The sequence below is a fragment of the Sapajus apella genome, unplaced genomic scaffold (genome assembly GCF_009761245.1).
Source record: "Sapajus apella isolate SASKATOON/1434 unplaced genomic scaffold, GSC_monkey_1.0 scaffold51, whole genome shotgun sequence".
NCBI classification, from domain to species: Eukaryota; Metazoa; Chordata; class Mammalia; order Primates; family Cebidae; genus Sapajus; species Sapajus apella.
This window is the reverse complement of record NW_022436991.1, coordinates 10,752,849-10,778,741: the sequence shown is the minus strand read 5'-3', so window position 1 is coordinate 10,778,741 and position 25,893 is coordinate 10,752,849. Positions and strand designations below refer to the sequence as shown.

The following is a 25,893-nucleotide window of genomic DNA, read 5'->3' as shown; positions in this document are numbered from 1 at the left end:
CTTCCTTCCTTCCTTCCTTCCTTCCTTCCTTCCTTCCTTGTTTCCTCCCTCCCTTATCTTTCTCTTTTTTTCAGAGACAGGGTCTCACTCTGTCACCTAGGCTGGACTGCAGTGGCATGATCATAGCTCGCTTTTGCCTCAATCTCCTGGGCTCAAGTGATCTTCCCACCTCAGCCTCCTGAGTAGCTGGGACTGCAGGTGTATGCCACCAAACACAGCTAATTTTCTAAATTTTTTGTGGAGATGGGGTCTTGCTATATTGCCCAGGCTGATCTGGAACTCCTGAGCTAAAGCAATCCTTTCTGGCCTCTGCCTCCTAAGGTGCTGGGTTTACAGGCAGGAACTATCCCCCAACCCACCCCTGGTTCTTCTTTCTATTTCTAATTCATTGAAACTAAAGAGGCTTGGATCTCAGAACCACCTGGATGTCTCTGTGTACTGGCACATGAGGCTCCTTTGCACTTATCCATTTCTGGGAAGGATGCTGAGGAACCTCCAACTCAGAGGGAGCTGGGTGATGGCAGGGACCCATCCCTTCCTTCCAGAGAGACCCGAGAAGCCAGGGAACTTACGGAGGAGATACTCAGCTGTATCCTGTTCGTAGTCAGCATCTTCAGGGAAGTGATCGATTTTCTTGCACACGCCTCGGAAAGCCCCTGTGGAAACAGATAATGGTTCTGAGCCTAAAGAAGGAGACAGAGCTCCTGGGGCCCAGCCTGGGTCCCCACCCCTATGTATGGATCCTTTCTCCGGTTGTTAGGGGCTATAGGGTTGTTGTTGGACTGGCAGGCCCAAGAGCACTTTTGTTTTTTTTTTTTTAAAGACGGGGTCTCATTCTGTGGCCCAGGCTGAAGGGCAGTAGTGGAATCATGGCTCACTGCAGTCTTGAACTCCTGGGCTCAAGTGATCCTCTCACCTCAGCCTCCCAAGTAGCTAGGACTACAGGCATGTGCCACTATGCCCGGTTAATTAAACTTTTTTTTTTTTTAAGAGACAGGGTCTCACTCTTTTGCCCAGGCTGGCCTCAAACTCCTGGCCACAAGTGATCCTCCTACCTCAGCCTCCCAAAGTGCTGGGATAATAGGCATGAGCCAATGGGATCAGTCACCAACAGCATGTTTCTTTAGGGCACAAAAAAGAGGCCAATAGAGACAAAAGATTAGCAATACAAGCGGGAGGTGGACATTTGCTGCTTTTTAGATTTTGCATGATGTTGGGATCCACTTTAGAAGGGCAAAAAAAAAAAAAAAACAACATAAAATAAAACACAAACACTAATTATGAAGACTACCTTATCTTTCCCCTCTCCTCCAGTCAGTGGAGGAAAACTCAGTTGGAATTCAAGTACATCATTTTTTCTGCTTATTACCAATAAGGAAACAGAGCTTAGGAATTTTTCTTGAAATCGCTCAGGTAAGTAGTTGTTTAGGTTGGTACAAAACCATGCAATTAATTTGCACCAACCTAAATAGAATTGGCATTCCAACCAAGAGCTGAATCCAGGCATTCCAGAATAGTTCATTCTCCCCAACGATGTTCGTATCTGACCACAGGACCCTCCCTTTCCCTCTCTGCCCTTCCAAAGGATCACAGCTCACTGTCCCTCACTATGAGGCTCATACCTTTGGGAGCCTCAGATTTGCTGAACATGCATTTTGAACACCTGTCTGCATTTGCTGTCTTTTTTGTTTTGTTTTGTTTGAGAAAGAGTTTTGTTCTTGTAGCCCAGGCTAGAGGCAACAGCACTATCTTGGCTCACTGCAACCCCCACCTCCTGGGTTCAAGCGATTTTCCTGCCTCAGCCTCCTGAGTAGCTGGGATTACAGATACCTGCACCATTCCTGGCTAGTTTTTTTATTTTTAGTAGAGACAGGGTTTCACCATATTGACCAGGCTGGTCTCGAATTCTTGACCTCAGGTGATCCACCTGCCTCAGCCTCCCAAAGTGCTGAGATTACAGGCATGAGCCACCACACCTGGCCCCGCATTTGCTTTCTTTCCCTCTTTCAACATAAGCTTGACTTAACTTGGTGTGGATGTTTAATCATTGTTTTGGGTGTTGGTTAACTAGACAGTTAACCAGTCTCTGGGGGCCATTAATAGCTCTGCCAGTTCTTTTAAAGGACAAAAAAATTTTCTGGAAATTATGCATTCTTGTCCCTTTCCCTGTCTTTGTAGCTGGCATGAGGTCGGGCGGGGGGCAGTGGAAAATGGACAAGGTTCAGAATCAGACAGAGCTTCATTGGTATTTTGGAGCCGTAATTGTAAGAATGAAATAAGGCCATACATGGATATGGGATAATTTTTGCAAAGCTCTGGGCACGTCATAATAATGGCTGACACTTATTAAGTGCTTCCAATTGGCCAAGCACATAGATGAAACCTTACCTCCCTTATCTCATTTACCTCTGTTTACCACCCCAGGAGGTGGAGGCGATTAAATATTGACATTTGATAATGAGACAATGGAAAACCACAGAGGAGATGTGTCACAGCTGGTGAGTGATGGAATTGATTTTTGGATCCATGTTTCAAAGGCTGTGGCTTCACCATTACACGATGAATAGCAGCCATTATTATGACTACTATCATGATGTCTATTATGATCTCATAAAACTAAGAGTGTCGTATATTTAACTACTATAAGTAGGCTCCAGGCCAGAGTCATTTCATAATAAATGCCTTAGAATATGTAAAACATCTCCTTTGTTCTGATTCTCTGCTTACCAGGCAAAGAATAGACTCGGAACCAGGAAGGAGGTTCAGGAGAGAAGACTCAAGGAAATTCTTAGAAAAAAGACAGACCCATAATTTATTCCCTGATATTGAAAGAAAGGCCTTATTTATTCTGGTTCATATTTTAGAGTTTCATTCATATATTCCTGTTTGGTTTTAAGGCCCACCACACTCATCCCCTTCCAGTTGACTGAATAAGAAATCATAATAAGTAACATACGTTTGCACCTACTATATGCCAGGCACCATTCTAAGCATTTATGTGTTTTTGTTTTGTTTTGTTTTCTGAGACTGAGTCTTGCTCTATTGCCTAGCATAGAGTGCAGTGGTACGATCTCAGCTCACTGCAACCTCCGCCTCCCAGGTTCAAGCGATTCTCGTGCCTCAGCCTCCTGAGTAGCTGGGATTATAGGTGCACAGCACCATGCCCGGCTAATTTTTCTATTTTTAGTAGACACAAGGTTTCACCATGTTGGCCAGGCTGGTCTTGAACTCCTGACCTCAGGTGATCCACCTGCCTCAGCCTCCCAAAGTGCTGGGATTACAGGCGTGAGCCACTGCACCCGGCCACTTTTATGTGTTTTATCCTCTTTATCTATCTAAATGACTTTATGAGGTGCCTAATGTTATAATGAGGCAATGTTATTAACATAATGAGGAAATAGAAGCTTAGCAAAGTCACTGATTTACTCAAGGACACAGTTGGCAAATGTCTAGCTGACCTCAAAGACAAAGTTCCTAACAATTATTAGGAATGGCACTCTCTTCAACAAGTCTCAGTGTTATAAGCTAAGTTCTTTGCATGGCAGTTCCATGATCTCCATGATCATTTTATAGCCCATGCCTTACTATTGATGTTGGCAATGAACTGGACCAGTGGCTTCCCCATTAACTATGCCTCCCCTTAGCATGTCTCAGGGGCCCCTGGGCAGGGGAAGGGTGTTGGTAGTGACACCATCTCATTGTTGGTTGATTTATGTACTCCTCGTTATTTGCTGTTTTCCATACTTGAAATCCACAGGTTTCAAAGGAAGAAGGTGTTCAGGTGAAGATGGAATAGAAACATGACTGAAAACAGACCAGTTGGAATTATTGAGGGAATTAGGAACTACATGCATATGGGGATCTGCTTGCAAAATGGTCTTATTCATGATGGCTTCAGGCAGCTTGAAACTAAGACTCAGAACCAGCAAACGCCAGCAGGTCCTGGGGATGCAGTCACCAGTTTGGTTGTTGTTGTTTGTGTTTGAGGCGGAATTTTGTACGTGTCACCCAGGCTGGCGTGCAAGGGTGCAATCTCAGCTCACTGGAAACCTCCACCTCCCCAGTTGTAGCTGTTTTCCTGCCTCAGCCTCCTGAGTAGCTGGGACTACAGGCATGTGCCACTACACCTGGCTAATTTTTGTATTTTTAGTAGAGATGGAGTTTCACCAAGTTGCCCAGGCTGGTCTCGAACTCCTGACCTCAGGTGATCTGCCTGCCTCAGCCTCCCAAAGTGCTGGGATGACAGGCGTGAGCCACCTATGCTACTGCCACTTAAAATTCAGACTATTTCACATAAAACCCCGATTCGCAGTTTCTCTTCAAAAATGGGGATCTCTGTCTCACATTTCCATGTGGGAGTAATGAATCCCTGGATGATGTAGCTGACACCAGCAGCCCTCTTTAGACTGGGCATAAACTCTCCAGTTGGCCGAAGTCCCCACCTGGCTCTGTATCCTTGCCTGGCCCTGTAGAGATTCGAGCTTGCAACCCCTGAACCAAAATGTATTTGGTAAGAGCCAAGTCTTTGGTGTCCCACGTAGGCATGAATCCTGACTCAGCCACTTACTAGTTGTGGTACCTGCGGCAAATTGCCTCTCCAAACCTCAGTTGCTTCTTCTACAGAATGAAGATAATAATAGTAACTTCATGGAGTTGCCGTGAGAATTAGTTGAGGAAGTAATAGCAGTCATTACGCCAGTTGCTGTTCTCAGCACTTTACACATAAATCTTTTAATTAGGCAATGACATAAAGCACTTAGTACAGTTCCTGGCACATGGTAGGAACTCCATATATTATAGCTATTATTACCGTTGGTTTTGGTAGGTATTTTAGGATCACAAGAGACACATTGGTGCCATGGTGAGATTTCAAGAAGCAATATAAAAGGAAAAGGAACCAAGAATTTCCCCCAAGGAAGACTCCACACTGAAAATGAATCTGCTGGCAGCCCATGTCATACATGCATCACAAAGCGAGCTTGGACATTCATGTAAGTAGCATATTGCTGGCTCCCAGAAATAACTGCTATTTTGCATTTTTGTATATTTCCTTCCAGGCTTTTTTCTCTTGTGATTTTGCACACAAATGGCTTTACGAAACTGGGATCATGCTGTTCTTCTCACTTATGTTTTCTTAGGAGTAGCTTCCCATATCAGTAAATCTAAGAAAAATAGAATGAGATTGGACTTGCCCACTCACTGCAGAAGATGGAACCAAGAGAGATGTTGAAAACATGCAGACTGCAAGGATGAAGGTAGGGTACGGAGATGGGCATTGTCCTGGCACAGCTTTAAGCTCAGGCATTGGAGCAGAGAGTAGAAGCTAAGGCAGGAAGAGGACTAACGGTGTTTGGTCTGGGGGATGGATCCGGTGGCTACAGTTGGGGGAGGACAGGAGTCCAGGGAAGGGCATGTGTGAGAGCTGAGTCATGAGAACTCATAGACCCCAGGACCCAGGGAAGAGGCTTGGAGTGAAAGATAGAGCCAAAAGAGATTTCCAGAGGTGTTTAAGCACAGTTGCAGAGACTGGCTTTTTGGTAGCCACGGCTTCATCCTGGGGAGAGAAGATAGTACCAATGGTTTGTTTCTGGTTCAGACAATAGAAAAGCACTTCCTTCACATGAGGAGGGTGCTGCTGTCCTTAAGCCGACACTCTTTTTTTTTTTTTCTTTTCCTTTTTAGTTGACATGTAACAATTGTACATATTTATGGGATATACAGTGATACTTTGCTGCATGTATATGATGAATAATGATCAAATCAAGGTAATTAGCAAATCTCTTTTAGCTTTTGGAAAAGATACACTAAATTATTTTATTTATTTATTTATTTTAAGATGGGGTCTTGCTGTGTTGCCCAGGCTGGAGAGCAGTGTCATGCTTATGGCTCACTGCAACCTCGATCTTTTGGGCTCAAGTGACCCTCCTACCTCAGTCTCCTGTAGCTGGGACTATAGGTATGCACCACCACACCTTGGCTAATTTTTATATTTTGTGTAGAGATGGGGTCTCATCATGTTGCCTAGGCTGCTCTTGAACTCCTGGGTTCTAGCGTTCCTCCCACTTCAGCCTCCGATGCATCTGGGACTATAGGTGTGCACCACCACACCCAGCTAATTTTTATATTTTTTGTAGAGATGGGGGTCTTGCCATGTTGCTCTGGCAGATCTTGAACTCCTGGACTCAAGCAATCCTCTGGTCTAGGCCTCCCAAAGTGCTGAGATTACAGGTGCAAACCGCCACACCTGGCCACACTGTTATTGTTAACTGTATTCACTCTACAGTGCTATAGGGCATTAGAACTTATTCATTCCTTCTAGCTGTAACTTCCGACACTTTTTCTTAAAGGTCAAACCCTAGACATTTTCCTACTGAAATCAGAACTGAGATAGGAATGCCCACCATTGCCTCCATTATTTGTTATGGTTCTACAAATCCTAGCACAAGAAGGAATAAAACAGAATTAAGAGTTACAAGCAACAGAAAAAAATGGAATAAAATTACAATTTCTCCAGGTGATAGAATTAGTCCATATAAGAAGCTGAAGTTAGGCTGGGTGTAGTGGCTCACGCCTGTAATCTCAGCTCTTTGGGAGGCCAAGGGAGGTGGATCACCTGAGGTCAGGAGTTCGAGACCAGCCTGGCCAATATGGTGAAACTCCATCTCTACTAAAAATACAAAAATTAGCTGGGTATGGTGGTGGGCACCTGTAGTCCGGGCTACTTGGTGGGGTGGAAGGGGGTGGGGAGTGGGGTGAAGCAGGATAATCACTTGAACCTGGGAGGCAGAGATTGCAGTGAGTCTAGATTGTACCATTGCACTCCTGCCTGAGTGAGAGAGCCAGACTCCATCTCAAAAAAATAAAAAATAAAAAGAAAAGAAAAAATGAAAAGAAGAAGCAGCTGAAGGCAATAAGTTGAAAAAAAAAAAAACAGTAGAATGAATGAAAGAGCTCAGTGAGGTGGTTTCTTACACAATATTAAACCATACAATAAAGCTGTAATAAGGAAGTCATTGTGGTACTGGCATTTTAAAATCACATTTACTAGGATACTTTTCAATACAGAGAAATAATACAAAGGAAACAAGAAACAGTTCGTTACCTCTATTCAGTCAATCCCTTTTAAATTAAAAGAATAGATGTACATAGTTAGAGAATTAAAACAGTATGGAAAGGATTAAAGGTGCCCAACATTCTCTTACCTGATAACTTAGCAGAATAATTTTTGTTAACTGTACGTGGAGTGAAATTATGTCTAAGCTGAGACCTGAAGGTTAATTAGAAGTTAATCAGAGAAAGGGAGGGTGTTTCTCGAAGCGTAAAGTATAGCACATGCGATGATGAGAGAATGAACAAGAGAAAAACTCATTTGGGAATTCAAAGTAGCTCAAGGTGTTTAGAAGATTAATGGTCAGAGGACAGATCCAGTGGGTACAGGTGGGAGGACAGGGAGTGGTGGGAACCAGGGAAGGTAAGTGTGAGAACTGGGTTTGAAGATTGGTTTTAGGTCCTAGGGATTCCCTAGTGCCCAAGACAGAGAAGGTCTTAATCCTTGGACCCTACATTCTCATTGAAAAGAAAGACTATAGACAAGATAACTGTGCTTTGAAAGATACACAACATCAGGGCTGGACGCAGTGGCTCACACCTGTAATCCCAGCACTTTGGGAGGCCAAGGCAGGCTGATCACTTGAGGTCAGGAGTTTGAGACCAGCCTGGCCAACATGGTGAAACTCCGTCTCTACTTAAAAACAAAAAGAAAAACAAAAAAACTCCCAAAATTAGCTGGGCATGATGGTGCCTGCTTGTAATCCCAGCTACTTGGGTGGCTGAGGCAAGAGAATCACTTGAGCCCAGGAGGCAGAGGTTACAGTAAGCTGAGATCTCACCACTGTACTCTAGCCTGGGTGACAGAGTGAGATTCCATCTTAAAAAAAAGCAAAAAACAAAAAACAAGCGAGAAGGATATAAAACACGACAACGTGATAGCAACTCTTCATTGGGTGGGGGCAAGTGGAGGGCAACATTGGGTGGGCTTGTTGCAGAAGGGACTCCTGAGCTCAGACCTGAAAGAAGAGAAGGAGCCAGTTATATGTAGAGTCCAGGAAAGAGCTTTCCAGGTAAAAGGAAATGGAAATGCAAAGACCCTGGGGTAGGAGTGAACTTGGTGAATTTGAGGAATGGAAGAGAGGCTAGTAGGAAAAAAGAGGGCCTACTGCAGTGGTTTCGCTGGGTCCATCAGCTGCCCTTCCAGCTGTCCCTTCAGCACTGGGATCTCTAGAAAATCTAGGAGGTTGAGTTGCACGTGGACCAAGGTCAGCCCCAGTTCTCTCTTAGGTTAGGGAGTAACCTTGAGGTCACCAGATTCGGGGTAACTGAAAGAACTGACCTGGTCCTGCTGGCTTCAAAACATGCAGGGATGGGGAGGGAATCTAGAAAGGATATGTTTGTATTTTTAACTTTTTTCAATTTAAAAAATTTATTATTATTATTAAAAATGGGCTTTCATTACACTGCCCAAGCAGGTCTCGAAGTCCTGGTCTCAAGTACCCTCCCGCCTCTGCCTCCCTAAGAGCTGGAATTACAGATGTAAGCCACCACAGCAGGCTTGTACTTGGAAAGTTTGCAGTCCTGAAAGGGAGATCCTAAAGGGATGGTGGAGTGCCTACATGTGTATGTATTCCCACACAGTGCAAACCCAGGCAGGGAGCTCAAGGAGCTGCCACTCTCGGGAGGGAATAGACCTACACCCACTTGCTCTGCTATGCCAATTTTGGCCAAAGGCCAGACAGAGCTTTCTGTGGTTTTAGTGGTTTTGACTTCAAGTCAAGAAATACTGGAGCCAGAGCAGAGAGGCCTGGGGAAGTGAGACTGTCATCCAAGGCTCTATCTTTCCAAGTTTGCAGTCCTGAAAGGGAGATCCTAAAGGGGAGGCAGGTTTCCCTAGGATGTCCCCTCTTCAGTGGAAGGAGAGGATATCAGCAGAGCCTCTTTTTTTTTTAAATTTATTTTATTGCATTTTAGGTTTTGGGGTACATGTGAAGAACATGCAAGATTGTTGCATAGGCACACACGTGGCAGTGTGATCTGCTGCCTTCCTCCCCATCACCCACATCTAGCACTTCTCCCCATGCTATCTCTCCCCAACTCCCCTCCCCCCGCTGTCCCTCCCCTATTTCCCCCCAACAGACCCCAGTGTGTGGTGCTCCCCTCCCTGTGTCCATGTGTTCTCATTGTTCAACACCCTCCTCTGAGTGAGAACATGCAGTGTTTGATTTTCTGCTCTTGTGTCAGTTTGCTGAGAATGATGTGTGGTGATTCCTCAAGGACCTAGAAATAGAAATTCCATTTGACCCAGCAATCCCGTTACTGGGTATATATCCAAAGGATTATAAATCGTTCTACTATAAGGACACATGCATACGAATGTTCATTGCAGCACTGTTTACAATAGCAAAAACCTAGAACCAACCCAAATGCCCATCGATGATAGACTAGACAGGGAAAATGTAGCAGAGCCTCTTGATGAGCTTCCAGAAAAGATGTCTCACATCCATCTCTTCTGCATAACCCATACGGTGGGTCCTGGGGCAGATTTTGGTGGCTGGGAATCCACTAATCTAGCAGAAAGACGCCACTTCACAGCAGGCTCTGGGCAGTCATTATGTGCTCAGAGTGAGGGCTGGCACTCCTCATCAGCCCACCTAGCCCAGCGACAGTGCCTGGAACCTGCTGCAACCCATAAACAAGGCCAGTTCTGTAGCCAGAGCTTGACATCCATCTCAGCATGAGTCCAGCCAATACAATCACTTTCCAGTCTCCCAAAAGCCCAGCTTGGAGCTCAAAACAGAGGCCAACAGGAACCCAGGGTCCAGCGTTGTAGGTCTTTTGCTAGATCTCCTTTGTGAAGTTTTTTGCTTTACGATATCAAGAAGGAAGAGCAAGTACCATGTTTGTTTATGCTTCTTGAGAACTTGGGTTAAGCCCTTGACTAAGAATGTTTGGACTTCTGGTGTTACAGCAAATCTTTATTATCTGAGAAGGAGGATGCCTTATTGATTCTCAATAGTAGTTCACATTGGAACTACCTTGGGAAAGGAGGCTTGAAAATTGCTGAGGTTGGAGTGCTACTCCCAGGGATTCTTACTGTATCTGGGCATCTGGATTCCTCTCCTCTCCTCTGCCCTCCTTTTCTTTTTTAGAGACAGGGTCTTGCTCTGCCACCAGACTGGAGTGCAGTGGCGCAATCATCGCTCACTGCAGCCTCAAACTACTGGGCTCAAGCGATCCTCCTGCCTTAACCTCCTGAGTAGCTGGGACTACAGGTGCACACCACCATACTCGGCTAACTTTTAAATGTTGTTTTGTAGAGATGGGGTCTTGGTATGTTGCGCAAGCTGTGGATTTTTCAAAGCTCTCTGGGTGATTCTAACTGTGCAGCTAAGGTCAAGGACCACAGCCTTCGGGTGCGTCCACTCACAAATAGCGACTAAAGCCTCTTTCTAGATGAGAATGACACTGTTGATCATGGTGTCCGAAAATTGTAAGTGTGGCTAAATTGAAACAGGTTGTGCTTCCATAACAGTATATATATTGCAGTGGTGACAATGAGACGTGAAATATTTTGAAAATTTTTTAAGAAAAGAAAAAAAAGAAAAGAAAAGAAAAGAAAAAACACCCCAGGGACTCCTACTCCATAGTAAACAATCAAGTCCAAAAACACGGTTCCAACTTTATCTGAAAATAAAATTACAGTTTAGGAAAACATGGTGATTTTTTTCTGATCTTCTCTAACTATGAACTAGGGTGAACAAAAAGGTAAGATTTGTTGATTTCAGAGCGGCAGGGGTGGGGGCATGTATAATTTTTCTGATAAAATCACATGATGTCCAGAATGAAATTTTTCCCTTCCCCGACAAGATTGTAAAGTTTGACTTTCACAGCAGGATCATAAAATGGCTCATTTTTGCAAGAAATATTTGAGTATGTCATCAGTTTTCCTGAGGGCTCCTGTTAATCCTTTGATATTCAAATCATTGGATGTGTCTATCACATCATCATTCTTGTCAATTTTCTCTTCTTCCATTGTTAGCTTGTGTCCCTCCAGCAGGCTCTTGTCTACCCGTGGTTAACACATCAGGTTTTGCCTCCTACTTTCGTTGTATTGTCACATGTTGACAAGAACTGGCAATCAGAGAGAGACTGCCAGACAGAAACCATGAATTGCAGAGTGTTAAATGGGTCAGGGGTGGTGGAGTGGAGTGGGGAGGGGGTGCTTGTGCATACAATGATTTTGTAAGTGGTCCAGTCGTGAATGCACATATTCATATTAAGACAGAGTTTACTTGCATGTCTGTGCAACCTTGCACATAAAGGGATTCGGATAATGAATTCATAGTAACGAGGACCCTGAGCTAAACTTGGCCCCTGATCCAGATGAAGCACTTAGGGTATACCAATTACAAATTACCGCTTCTAATAAGAGAACCATGAGTCGGTTTTTGAGAAATAAACATTTTCTTCTGGTGTACAGAACTGTGGTTGGTGCACATCCTGATTTAGTCTTTATTCTTTTTTTAGACAGGGTCTTGCTCTGTTGTCCAGGCTGAAGTGCAATGGCACAATCGTGGCTCACTGCAGCTCCAATCTCCCAGGCTCAGCAGGTGATCCTCCCACCTCCGCCCACTAAGTAGCTGGGACTGCAGGTGCATGCTACTACCCCTGGCTAATCTTTTTTATTTTTGTAGAGATGGGGTCTCACTCTGTTGTCCAGGCTGGTCTCAAACTCCTGGTCTCAACTGATCTGCCGCCTCAGCCTCCCAAAGTGCTGTGACTACAGGCATGAGCCACCATCCCCGGTTCCTGATTCATTCTTTTGTTCAACAGGTATCTGGAGAGGCACCTACGTTGCTTGCGTTGAGCACTGTTTCTAGCACTTGAAATTTATTAGAGAACAAAACAGACTAGGCTGTTATATTCTAGTGGAGAGAGATTTAGAGTAAACAAAGAAATACATGAAACAAATGCATCAGTAAAAAGGAAAAGGTAATTTCAATGCTAAGCCCCATGAAAATAAACCCTGGAGAGAATGTGATTGGGGTAGGGGAGGACAGTCATGAGATTGGGTGGATGGAAGGGACCTATCTGAACAGGTAGCCTGAGTGAAAAGAGGAAACCACCTGTGGGAAGATTTGAGGGAAGAGCTTCCAGGCAGAGGAAGTTGCAAGTGCCAAGGCCTTCAGGGAGGATAACACTTAGTGTGTTTCTAAAACCAAGACAAGATCAGAGCAACTGGAGCAGAGTGAGTGAAGAGGAAAGAGGGATGAGATCAGGCCCATGAAGGAGCAGGCACAGATCACCGAGCATCTTACAGGCCGGGGTCCAGAACTGAAAAGGAGCGTGCATGGTCCGGGCTTTGGAGGGTTTTCAGCGCATGAGAAACAAAATCTGATTTTTAGTGTAAAAAAAATCGTTTGCATGCGAGGAACTTGCGGAGGAGCAGGAATGAAAGTGCATCTTAGAGGAATCACTGTAAGTGACCTTGGGCCTTTTGGAGAAGCCACTGGTGATGGGGGTGGAACAGTAATCAAGCCAGAGTCTACAAGAGGTATGCCTCATCGAGAGAGGGTCCTGCCTTAAAACCAACTATGGGGAATTTAATGAGGAACAACTCTCTGTGCTCTCTGTCCTTCTCTGCACATGATGAATAGGCTGACTTCATTTCTAAAGAGCCTGGATTTGAGTTCTTTGCTTGATCGGCCCATTGGATGGGTTTGGGAGGTTTAGGGTGAAATGTTTTCCTTGGTCCTTCATTATTTGTTTATTGAGTTTTGATTCTGGTTAGACCTGGAGCGCAGAGCCGAGAGCCCAGCACATCCTATCCTAGACCACAGCGCATGTTCACAAACACAGCACCTTGAAACTTTGTAGGTGCTGCCGTAGGAGTCACCAATTAGGTAGAATTGTCATGTGTTTGGGGTACCAGCAAAGCAGGGGTACAGGAAGAGAGAGAGAGAATGACAACTAGAAATTATTTGATATTTGACATTTATAAAAAGCATTGAAACGCTATGGGAAAAACACCAGATGTATGTTGATCTTCCTTACTTAATAGCTTAGTATTACCATCACTGGAGATCTACGAGGTTAGGGTGGTCACCTGGATCAGTTCATTGCTTAGAGTGTCTGAAAGTCTTCTTAACCCTGCCTCGGCAAGCATTAAAAAGCAGGCAGAACTCATCATGTTTCCAGACCATAGCGGCTTCTGGTGCTGTAGCAGAGGTTCTGGGGAGAAGGGCTGAAGAGAGCAAGGGTCATAGCTGTGGCTCCTGGGGCTTAGCTGCTTTTTCAGTGGTGACATCTCTCTTTCAGAGGTGCCTGGAAAAATTGGGTCCACCTGCTTGAGAATCACCTGGGCTCTTCTTAAAACAAACCAACAGACAAACAAGTGCATTCCTACGCCTCTACGCAATGCCCTGAATTTGAGGCTTTGAGAACCTGTATTTTTGAACAGGTTTCTCCAAGACTCTCATGCATAGCAGTCTGAGAGATGTGCTGTGACCTCAGGAGGTGCTCCAGCCTCTGTCGCCAAATGGACACACAATATTGTCATCACATCACAAAGGACTTGCCCTCAGGGAGTATTTGAGACCTTTCCTGGAGGATAGGCAAGATAGGTTTGTGAGTGTGGAGGATTTGTGGAAAGGGTTATTTCCTCTTAGAAGGTTTGGGATTGATATCTTCTGAGACTTACCTGAGGTCTCCCCATAAGCAAGCATCACAGCCATGGTGAGTCCTGAGTCCCTGACTGCAGCTGCGAGTCCAGAGCTGGTCCATACCTACAAACTGGGTTTTACTTTCATAGATACCAACAGACTTTGACAACCTTCCCTAATGCAGCTATGCACACGGACACTGGGATACTCCAACAGACTTGAGGGACGCTCATTGTTCGGCGTTTAACTTATGCCTCATCACCAGACGCCCTACTAGTTGTTTTTGTTTTTTTTCCCTCTCTCTCTCTCTTTTTTTTTTTAGGAGACAGAGTCTCCCTCCATTGCCCAGGCTGGACTGCAGTTGCTCAATCTTAGCTCATTGCAGTCTCCACCTCCCAGGTTCAAGAGATCCCCACTCCTCAGCCTCCCAAGTAGCTGGAATTACAGGTGTGTGCCACTATGCCCAGCTAATTGTTGTTATTGTTTTCTTTTTAGTAGAGACAGGTTTCACCATGTTGGTCAGGCTGGTCTCAAACTCCTGACCTCAAGTAATCCAACTGCCTCGGCTTCCCAAAGTGCCAGGATTACAGGTGTGAGCCACCGTGCCCAGATGCTACCAGTTATTTTTTAATTCTGTCATTCTACACAATGACAATATAATGTGTAGAGGTTCAGAGTTCAAAAGATTATTTTTGACCCAATTTGACACCTTATTTATTTAAAAAAGATAATGCAGGAAGAGTTAAAAAAAAAAAAAAGTGACGTCTCAACTCCTGAGAGACCTGGGCTTAGATTTCTGTCCCCTGCAAACTCTGTAAACATGGGCAGAATCAAATCCACAAAATCAGAGCCTATGTTTAACTGTCTGTATAAAGAGCCACTTTTTGACATTTTGTGAAATGTTAGCATTCTGACTATGCTAAGCTGAGAAAGAGAAGAGGGGGCCTCCTGGATCTGTCTCCAGCTACCCTGGACTGCTCATTTCAACCTTCACTGGTCAGCTCTGCCCAGTGCTAACAGATTTGCTCTCAAGCAAATCCATCCTGGGTCCTGACATTTATCCGGGGCGTCTTTTACTCTCTTCTATTCATTAAGCATGGGCGGTTTCCACGGCAACCATTAACTGCACCTGACATCCAGGAATAGTTCTGGCGTTTTGAGCAAACACCACACTGGGATTTAGTTCTACAAGGTAAAGACCTGGACACCTCCCTCCAACTTGCGTGGATGTCCTGGTGGTCCCCCCCGCCCCTGCTCGAATCTGAGCTGCCCCTCAGGCCTCTTGGCTGGAGAAGAGAAAGAGAGTGGAGTCTCCTCTCTCAGACCCCCGTTCTCCCTGCCCACTCAGCCCCCAGGATCTTTGCTAGTCGCCATATGATGGGGATGTGGCGGGGGCTGTCTCTGAGTGGGGTGAGCCTACGGAAGGGTGTGCGTGTGCGTGTGTGTGTGTGTGTGTGTGTGTGTGTGTGAGAGAGAGAGATGAGGCTGGGGGCATCCCAGGTTATCAGAGGTGGACGCAGATGCATTTTGGAAGAGCAAGGAATGTAAATGGGCACATGATGCCCGCGTGTAGATGTGACTCTGTGTGGGTGCACTGGTGAGTACATGTGTTACAGCTGCCAGGCCTTTGCAGCTGATGCTCTTTCTGCCTGGACCACTCTCTCCCAGCCCTTCATGGAGTCCCCAGGCTCCTGCCTCACTTGAACATCTCCAGTCACTTTCTTTGCAGAACTTATGATGATCCGCGAGTGTCCTAAATACCTTGTTCATATTTATTACCTAGTTTATTTTCTGACTTCTTCTTCCCTAGAATATAAGCACCACTGAATCTCAAATACCTTTCACTCAGCTTGGTACATAGTAGGTGCTTTACAAGTGTGCCCTGAACATCTGCCTGTCCTTCGTATATGTCTGCAGGGATCTTGGGCAACTTCTTGTTGAATGGTGACAAAAATCCTTAACCTGGCCTACGAGATCCTGTGTGAGGGGGCCCCTGCTCATCTCCAGATCCTTCTCACCAAACTCCTGCTGCATGGGCTTTGTTTTCTCTTTCCTGCCTCAGGGCCTTTGCACAGGCACCCTCAGCTTCAAATATTCTTCCTTCTCCATCCTGCATTTGAGTAATTTCTATCTGTGCTTTAGATCTTACCATAAACATCCCCAGGCTGATGCCATCCAGTAATTTGCCCTCACAGCAAGCACCCTGTGCTTCTCTTTCAGGCACATATTACAAATGATTAATTATGGGTTTAATGATGTGTCTGTTTATTCCTTCCTACTGTAAATCCCAAGAGATCATCTCTGTCTTGTTCACTGCCATCTTTCCAGTACCTGACAAATAGTAGGTTGTTAAATAAACAAGTGGACAAATGAATGTATGGGATGGGTACTGAGTATTTCCTCCACGTCGGAATTGTTTTTATTTTGTTTTCTGAGACAAATTCTTGCTGTGACACTCAGGCTGGAGTGTAGTGATGTAATCATAGCTTACTGCAGCCTCAAACTCCTGGGCTGAAGTGGTGTTCCTGCCGCAGCCTCCCATGTAGCTGGGACTACAGGTGCTCACCGCTATGCCCCGTTACTGTTTTCACTTTTTTTGGAGATGGGGTCTCACGATGTTGCCCAGGCTGGCCTTGAATTCTTGGCCTCAAGCGATGCTCCTGTCTCAGCCTCCCAAAGCACTGGGGTTATAGGCATGAGCCACTGCACCCAGCCTGTATTTTTTTCTTTCTTTCTTTTTCTTTTTTTTTTTGAGGCAGGTTCTCACCCTGTCACTGAGGCTGGAGTACAGTGGTACAATCTACCTCACTGCAGCCTTGAACTCCTGAGCTCAAGTGATCACCCCAACCTCGGCCCCCCATCCAGTGACTAAGACTACATGCACATGTCACCACACCCAGCTAATTTATATACATACATACATATACACATATATATATATATATACATATATATGTGTGTGTATATCTATGTATCTATGTATCTATCTATCCATCTATCTATCTATCTATCTATCTATACACACAGTATATATTTGTAGAGACAGGATCTTCTTATTTTGCCCAAGCTGGTCTCCAATTCCTGGTGAGGAGTCCGAAGTGAGGGCTTAAGTGATTCTCTCACTTCGTCCTCCCAAAGTGCTGGGATTACAGGCATCAGTCAGGGCACACATCCTGGATTTTAAGCTTTGTTTATTGGCATCTCTTCACTGCCTGAGACTCTCCTTTTATTCCAGAGCCTCTCTGAGCCCAAGCCTTCTTTTCCTCTTTCTTCTCTCATTGCTGTGGCTTTTTTGTTGTTGTTTGGGGCCCCTGCGTTGTCCACTCCTTAGAGACTTAGGACTTCATCTCTCTGCATGGGGAGGATAACAGGCTAACATCACATTCACTGACACTTCCTTCACCCCCAACACCTGCTGCCATTAGTTCCCAGGGAGAGGCCAGCCTCTGTTTCTGGCCAGAGCCTCAAGCCTGGAGCCTCCAGTTAGGTGTCATTACATAGACCAGTTCAGGATCAGGTGGCAGGGGAGAGAGATCATGGCATGTTTCTCTGTGATGGTCCAAAGGCTGAGGTCACTGGTCTGTATCAGGCATCTAGAGAGAACATCTGTTCTAGCTGCCAGAGGAGCTTCCGTTCTCTCTCCCACTGGTAAAGCTATCCTCGTTTCACCATAGGGAATGCCTTCTCTCCCACTTCAGCCCATGCAGACAGTGAGGTGAGCATAGGGTGACTCCGCTGTCAGTTTCAGAAGTGGGCATGTGATTCAGTCCTGGCCAAACGGAATTCTAAATTCTCCTGGCTACAGTGGTTGGCTAAGAGGGTGAGCACATGACCTAGATCTGGCCAATCAACACATCTCACCACCCCGATTGGAGTGATTGGTTTAGGGGAGGTCAAGTGACCAAGTTGGTCCAGTGAAGATAGTCTGGGAAGCTTGGTTAGAACTGCTGAGAAAGAAAAACGTTTTCCATTGAGTGGCTAAGCTAGTGGGCTGGGGCTACAGCTGCCAAGGGCCCCCCTTGGGGACAGCAAGCTTGAGGGTGAAATCAAAGCAGAGAACATAGAGCTGAGAGGTGTTGACGGTCTGACTCTTGCTAATATTATTTGAGCCCCTGGCTCCAGCTGTGTTTGAAACAGGTAAACCTAGGATATTTCAGTTCCATCAGCCAATAGCTTATGTGACTACTTAAGCTTATTTGAAATGGGTTTCTGTACTTTGCAATTGAGAGTCCTCAGAAACTGAGAGCCCTCACTGTTTGGAACAGCAGCACCTACAATTTATTAAGCTCTAACCCAGTCCTAGCTTTGACCCCATGTCTGCTCTGCAAACCTGAGCAACTCACATTACCATTTCTGATCTTGGTTTCCACAGTTGTGAAAAGAAGCTCATAAACTCTACTTTTCCTACCTGTCAGACATGTTGTGAGCCTCAAAGTGATGAGTGTGAGGCGGCTCATAAACTGTGAATCACCAGCCCGTGCTGCAGAACAGTACTGAGCACCTTCTCCCAGGAGCAGAGCTCACTGGGGTTGGTGGGGCATGCGCTCAGCAATGCATTCCAGCTGCTGTACCCCATCCTGGGGTCTGGCTCCTAGAACTTGGGGAAGGGAGATCTCAGGGTCCTGAGTGTTCCTGGTCTCAGGAGTGTGGGAGAATAGAGTGGGCTAAAGATTGGTGGTGGGTGACTCTGCCGAATGTTTTCTTTCTTTTTATCACAGAAACTGTCACTGCATAGCTTTGTTTTGTTTTGGTTTGGTTTTTTGTTTGTTTTTTTGAGATAGAGTCTTGCTCTGTCACCCATGCTGGAGTGCAGTAGCGCAATCTTGGTTCACTGCAACCTCTGCCTCCCAGGTTCAAGTGATTCTCCTGCCTCAGCCTCCCAAGTAGCTGGGATTACAGGCACCTGCCAGCATGTCTGGATAATTTTTTGTATTTTTAGTAGAGATGGGGTTTCACCGTGTTAGCCATGATGATCTCAATCTCCTGACCTTGTGATCTGCCCAACTCGGCCTCCCAAAGTGCTGGGATTACAGGCATAAGCCACCTTGCCCTGACTCTGCTGAACATTAACTGATGTCCCCCCAACCCTTATTCCCATGTACCTGATGATGTTCCTTTTGTCCCAGGGAGTGAGAACATCTCAGCAGATGCTGGCATGGATCAATGATCCAGACCAGAGGTACCCACCTCTGCTGTCCCCCAGAATTTAGATACCCCTCGAGGGAAGGAATTGGCCGAGATTAAAGAATTGGCCAATATTAAATTCCTGCCCTCTTCCCCCAGTGGACACAGAACTCATAACATAAATTCATTCACTCATGTCACTCAATAAATAGCTGCCATGTGCCTGGCATCCCTGCAGGCACTTTGGCTCCGGGGGCATGACACAGAGCACTCTTGGATCCTCCAAGGGGATGGGGTGGACAATGAAACAAATGACTTCCAACAGCGATCAGAGCTAGGAAGACCCTCAGGATAAGGGACTTGGAGTGACCGAGGGTGATGAAGTGTGGAGGGGGTTTCTGAGGGGACTGTGTGGCCTGAGAGCTGAAAGAGGAAACAGCCTCTTTGCAAATCAGGGCAAGCAATGCAGGCAGAGGGAAGAGGAAGGGCTGGCCCTGTGGCAGCATGAGGTGATGCATGGAGGGATAGAAGAGACCAGTAGGGAACAGAAGAGTAGAGGGAGAAGGAGGGAAAGGCTGAGACAAGGCTGAGGCCACAGAAGGGAGAGCACGTGGGCCACTGAAGAGCATTTATTCCAAGGGCAATGCGGGTTTCAGGGAGGAGGTTAAGCAGGAGAGTGATATCATAGGATATGCATTTTGTAAATGGTCCCTCAGGCTGCCAGATGGAGAATGATCTGGGGTGGGGGCAATGGTGATTTGAGCTAAACTGGCAGCTGGGGAAGTGGGAGAAGACTTTGCCTTTGGCTACGATGATATTTTGAAGGCAGAGCCAATGAGACATGGTGTGTTGGGTGTGGGGAGTAGGGAAAACAGAGGCACCAATGATGTCTATGCTTTTGGCCTGTGTATGGCTTGGGTAAGTCGTGGTACTAGGAAATGAGGTGGATAAACTAGGCAAGAGGCAGGCTTAGCAAGGAAATTCAGAAACTAAGTTCACTTACAGAAAAATAAAGTTATATTCACACACACCTGGGTTTGTGGGCTGAGATCTGTATCCATTAGAAATGCAAGCAAGGCAGATACAGGTTCAAATCCCAGCTCCACTACTTGCTGTGTGACATTGGGACGTTTATCTTTATTGGAATTCAGCTTTCTAAACACAAGGAGGGCAGTGTCTTTCTAATAGGCTTTATTGTTGTTTGGCTCTTTGAGAATTCAGTAAAATAATGTATATAAGAAATCTAGTGGCTGGGTGCAGTGGCTCACGCCTGTAATCCCAACACTTTGGGAGGCTGAGGCGGGTGAATCACCTGAGGTCAGGAGTTCAAGACCATCATGGCCAATATGATGAAACCCCGTCTACTAAAAATACACAAATTAGCTGGGTGTGGTGGTGGGTGCCTGTAATCCCAGCTCCTCTGGAAGCTAAGGCAGGAGAATCGCTTGAACCTGGGAGGCAGAGATTGCAGTGAGCTGGGATCACACCACTGCACTCCATCCTGTGCCACAGAGTGAGATTCTGCCTCAAAAAAAAGAAAAAAAAAAAATCTGGTAAGGTGCCAGACACATTCTGAGTGCTAAATAAATGTTAGTTTTATTCCTCTTCCCTCTGCCCTTCCAGGCAAGGGTAATGACTCCATTTGTGTATTGATATTTATTAGTATCAACCTGTGGGAATGATGATCTTGACTTACTGAGAGTTGCTGTGATCCAAACTCAGTATCAACTGCTTTACATTAACATGAAGTTAAACCAACCTAGGGTTGCATCCTGGTACTACCCCTTAGTAACTGTGCATCCTTCTGCTAGTTATTCTACTTCTCTGAGCTTCAGTTGTCTTTGTTTAAAATAAGTGTAATGCTGCTATCCTCAGAAGACTGCTGAGTATTAAACAGCCACTGCAAAAATTAAAAATCCTGGGAACATCTTAGATCATCCTTATGAGGGGAAGGATTAGATTCACCAAGGTACACCTATACAAGGGTCTAGTATAGGTAGCTATCGTAAAGAATGAGGAAGCTCTGACCATGTGATTACCTGGAAAGATGTTCATACGGAAGGCCTCATCTCTCTCTCTCTCTCTCTCTCTTTCTCTCTCTCTCCCTTTTGAGACAGAGTCTTGCTCTGTGGCCCAGGCTGGAATGCAGCGGTGCAATTTTGGCTCACTGCAGCCTCAACTGTCAGCCTCAAGTGATCCTCCCAACTAAGTAAGCCTCCTGAGTAGCTGGGACTACAGGCATTTGCCAGTATGTACAGCTAATTTTATACATACATACATACATATATATATATATATATATATATATATTTTTTTTTTTTTTTTTTTTTTTTTGTAAGAGACGATGTCTTGCCATGCTACCCCAGGCTGGTCTCAAATTCCTCAGCTCAAGTAATCCTCCCACCTCAACCTCCCAAAGTGCTAGAATCACAGGTATGAGCCACCACAGCTGGCCTTCATCTCATTTTTGTAAGGCGAAAAATATATGTGGGTGGATTGTAAGGCTGGTTATGTGAATGGTGGCCCTGGAAATTGAGCAATGCCCCACCTGAGCAACTGTATAGAGGTATTTTGTAGCTTGATGGCAAAATAGGTAGATATTGATTTAGATTATTGGCATAATCATAGATAAAGACACGAATATAAATATATCCCAATACACATGGAATGATTGAGAAAGTTGCTTTAAGCAAATTTTGTCACTTGGGGAGGGGGTAGAATTCGAGAAGCAGAAGGAGAAGAACTTTTGTTTCTCCTACTCTCTTTATAAAAGTGCTTTAGGAGGGAGTTTTGCTTTTTTTTTTCTTTTTGTCTCTATTTTTCTGTATTTTTCAAATGTAAAACTCTTCTAAAAACAGAGCTAATGTATAAGAAAATGTTTAGCTAAGCACTGCCTGGCACGAGATTTATATGTTCAATAAAAATGACAACTAAAGGGAAAAAAGAGTGTGTTTAGTGGGGAGGGGGCAGAGGAGAAGACTAAGAGAAACTGTGGCTGTGAAGCATCCAGCTTCTCTTGGCAGCTGGTGGGAGGTACACGAGGGCGACCAGGGATCCTCTGAGGCGCTAATGACCTGATAGAACCATACTCAGGCACTGGCTGGGCGGTGTTCTCTGGGGCATCTGGAGAAGGTGCTCTTCCTCACCTAATTAAGGAATGATGCTGATGTGTGCATTTCAACCCAAATAGGAGGGTAGGAGTCATCAGTGGGGCATAGGGCGCGGGTGAGGGGGGCTATGTCTGAGTTCCAGGCTTTTCATTGCTCTCCTTCTGCCACCTGTCTGGTTTCCAATTCAGGTTTCCCCATTGTATTAGCTGCGTAACTTTGGCAAGTGACTTAACAGCTTGAGGCTTCGGTTTCCTCATCTGGAAATGGGTATACAGCAGTCCCTTCTTATCCACACAGGGTACATTCCACGACCCCCAGTGAATGTCTGAAACTGCAAACAGTACCAAGTCCTATTTATAATGATTTTTCCTCTACATACCTACTTATGATAATGTTTAATTTATCAATTCAACACAGTAAGAGATTAACAACAGTAACTAATAAAACAGCACAATTATAACAGTATATCATCATGTAACTTATCACTCACTGTGGCCATAACTCCTGCAGTTTGAGATGTGACAGCAAAACTTGCCTGAATTTCTTTTTCACAATTTCATGGATAGGAGATTCCTTCCCTAGATCTTAGCAACATCAGTAGATAATTTTCCATTTTTCCTAAGTCGAGGACTTTCACCCTTAAAGGAAGCACTGGACAGCTTCTTTTTGGCTATTTCAATTGTAAGCATCACTACTCTTGTGCTTTAGGGATACTAATTAGTAAAATTAGGGTTACTTGAACACAAGCACTTTGATACTAAGATAATCCATCTCATAACTGAGACAACTCTTTTTATTTTTATTTATTTATTTATTTATTTTTGAGGCAGACTCTCACTCTGTTGCCCAGGCTGGAGTGCAGTGGAGTGACCTTGGCTCACTGCAACCTCCACCTCCCAGATTCAAGTGATTCTCGTGCCTTACCCTCCTGAGGAGCTGGGATTACAGGCACCCACCACCACATCTGGCTACATTTTGTGTTTTTAGTAGAGGCAGGGAGAATCGCTTGAACCCAAGAGGCAGAGGTTGCAGTGGGCAGAGATTGTGCCACTGCACTCCAGCCTGGATGACAGAGTGAGACTCCATTAAAAAAAAAAATCCCTGGCAAGTCTGGGCGTGGTGGCTCATTCCTGTAATGCCAGCATTTTGGGAGGCTGAGGCGGAAGGATTGCTTGAGGTCAAGAGTTTAAGACCAGCCTGGGTAACACAGCAAGAATCTATCTCTACCCACCTCCCCCCCACAAAAAAAAGCCAGGCATGGCACATGCCTGTAGTCCCTGCTATTGATTGAGGCCAGGGCAAGGCTGCAGTGAGCCATGATCACACCACTGCACTCCAGCCTGGAAGGCAAAGCAAAACCTCATCTCTTGCAAAACCCATAACTTTGCACAAAGACCATTGCAACCTTACATAAAAAAAAAATACTTCTGCGAGGACATCTTCCCAGCAACTGCCTGACCAACCTCGAACTAGAATCATCCTTGTTAGTCATACTTGTAGCCAAGGATAATTATCTCAAAACAATTACACAATCGTCCTGATTTTTCCTTTAAAAACCCTTGTCTTCCTTTTCTTCCCTCCCTAAATATGCACATAATTCACTACGACACCTGTATTCCCATTGCAATGCCTATTCCCTAATAAACAATTTTATTTTGAAGCGTTTTCCTGTCTGTCATTTAGGTTGACACTCTTTAAATCAACCCCAGTTTCTTTTTTAACTTAAATTTATTTTCAAAGGAAACTTTATAACCCAACTGTAAATGGAAAGTGAGTATCACTGGCTGTAAATAGAAGGCCACTGTAAAAATAAACACGATGAAAACAAAATGATGTTATTAAATTCCAGCTAGGTACCGTGAATTGAAAAGGAAATAGCTTTCTCGCCATGTGGTGAGATCTTGTTTAATGCCTTGTCCGAATACCACATAGCAGCAGTGGTAGATGCTACTTGCAGCCCTGGAACCTCCTACTGGTGGGGTTGCCTGCTGGGGTAGAAGGAAGGGGCTAGTTAGCCCTCTACCTCTTCAACCTGAGGTGCACAGCACAGATATTCCATGCTTCAAGGAACAGCATTAACAGCTGCCCTTTCTCTGATTAGAGCACCCAGAATATGCCCAAAGTCACTCGGTAACAGGAGCCCCACCTGCAACAGGAAATGTCCTTGTGAGCTGTAAGACCCTTGAACCAATATCGCTGAAAGGTGCCGTAGTATGACCAGAGGGTGGTGAGGCTAGTAGCTTATTTTGACTGAAAGTGAGATCCTGGAGTCTGGGCACTAGGCAAGAAGTGGCTGTTTTTTCATTCATTCATTCAAAAAAGGATACACTGGCCGGGCTCAGTAGCTCACGTCTGTAATCTCAGCACTTTGAGAGGCCGAGGTGAATGGATCACCTGAGGTCAGGAGTTTGAGACCAGCCTGGCCAACTTGGTGAAACCTTGTCTCTACTAAAGATACAAAAATTAGTGTGGTGTGGTGGCAGGCACATGTAGTCTTTTGGGAAGCTGAGGCATGAGAATTGCTTTAGCCTGGGAGGTGGAGGTTGCAGTGAGCTGAGATCATGCCACTGCACTCCAGCCTGGGTGAGAGTGAGACTCCATCTCAAAACAAATAAAAAATAAAAATAAATAAAAATAAATTTTTAAAGGATATGCTGACTGCCTCCTATGTGCTAAGCACCATACCTGGCTCTAGGGATGCCAAGGGACAAGCCCCTGCCTTTGTGGATATGGGAGAGATGGAGAAGGATCATATGAAGGAAATAAATGAGGAGGCAGGATAGCCTGTCACAGCGGGAGGTTAGGGAAGCCTCTCAGAGAAGGGGCATCTGGGCTGAGACCAAATGCCAAGCATGAGCAGCCACAGTAAGAACAAGCGGGAGAGCATCCGGGCTAGGTGACCAGCAAGCATACAGGCTCAGAGGCTGGAATTTTTACCTCTCATCACCCCATCTTCAGGGAAGTTCTTCAGGGGGTGCAGAATCCCTGGGGGTGAGGGACAGAGGGGTTGGCTTAAGATTCCTGGGTCATAACTCAAGATGTTCTGATTCAGCAGGTCTGGGGTAGACCTGAGGCTTGGCATTTCTTTTCTTCCTTCCCTTCTCTTCCTTCCCTTCCCTTCCCTCCCTCCCTCCCCCCCTCCCTCCCTCCCTCCCTCCCTCCCTCCCTTCCTTCCTTCCTTCCTTCCTTCCTTCCTTCCTTCCTTCCTTCCTTCCTTCTTTCCTTCCTTCCTCTCTTTCTCTCTCTCTTTCTTTCTTTTTTTATTTTTTGAAGACAGATTCTCCCTCTGTCACCCAAGCTGGAGGCAGTGGTATGGCCTCAGTTCACTGCAACATCTGCCTTCTGGGATCAAGTGATTCTCGTGCCTCAGCCTCCCTAGAAGCTGGGATTACAGGTATGTGCCACTATGCCTGGCTAAGTTTTGTATTTTTTTTTTTAGTAGAGATGGAATTTCACCATGTTGGCCAGGCTGGTCTTGAACTCCTGACCTCAAGTGATTTGCCCGTCTTGGCCTCCCAAAGTGCTGGGATTGCAGGTGGGAGCCACCACACCCGGCCTGCTTCTACACCTTCTTACCTATGTAACCTTTTTGAATTTCTCAAATCTAAGCTTTGGTTTCCTCAACTGGAAAACTGGAATGGCCAATTATATAAAATAATATAAATTAAGCACCTGGCATGTCCCTGACACATGGGATGTGTGGGCAATAATGATGATGATGGCTATTATGTACAGGTCACTCACGGGACCCCTTTAATCAGAGGAGTTCCCTAGACCCAGTGTAGCAAGCTGGCATCATGATTCCCTTGTCCAAGGTGCTAGACTAGAGTTTCTCCCTGTTACGTGATTTCTTGTCCATTCTAATTCATATTTCACTGGTGAGGACATTAAGGTTTGTGGAAGTTAAGTTATTTACGGGTGACCCAGTCAAGTAGCCATGCTGG

General features: G+C 45.3%; 1 protein-coding gene and 1 non-coding gene across 2 annotated transcripts in view; one reads left to right on the top strand and one right to left on the bottom strand.

The window, feature by feature from the left end:
* Window positions 1-25,893, bottom strand: part of CACNG3 (calcium voltage-gated channel auxiliary subunit gamma 3) — a 104,400-nt gene that overhangs the window by 15,804 nt on the left and 62,703 nt on the right. The window contains exon 2 of the mRNA XM_032242969.1: window positions 573-656. Within this exon, the coding sequence (XP_032098860.1) occupies window positions 573-656 (84 nt within the window). The remainder of the gene's footprint in view (window positions 1-572; window positions 657-25,893) is intronic.
* Window positions 10,494-10,625, top strand: LOC116526771. Its single transcript, XR_004258271.1, has one exon. It is a non-coding gene; the product is annotated as a small nucleolar RNA SNORA1 (small nucleolar RNA).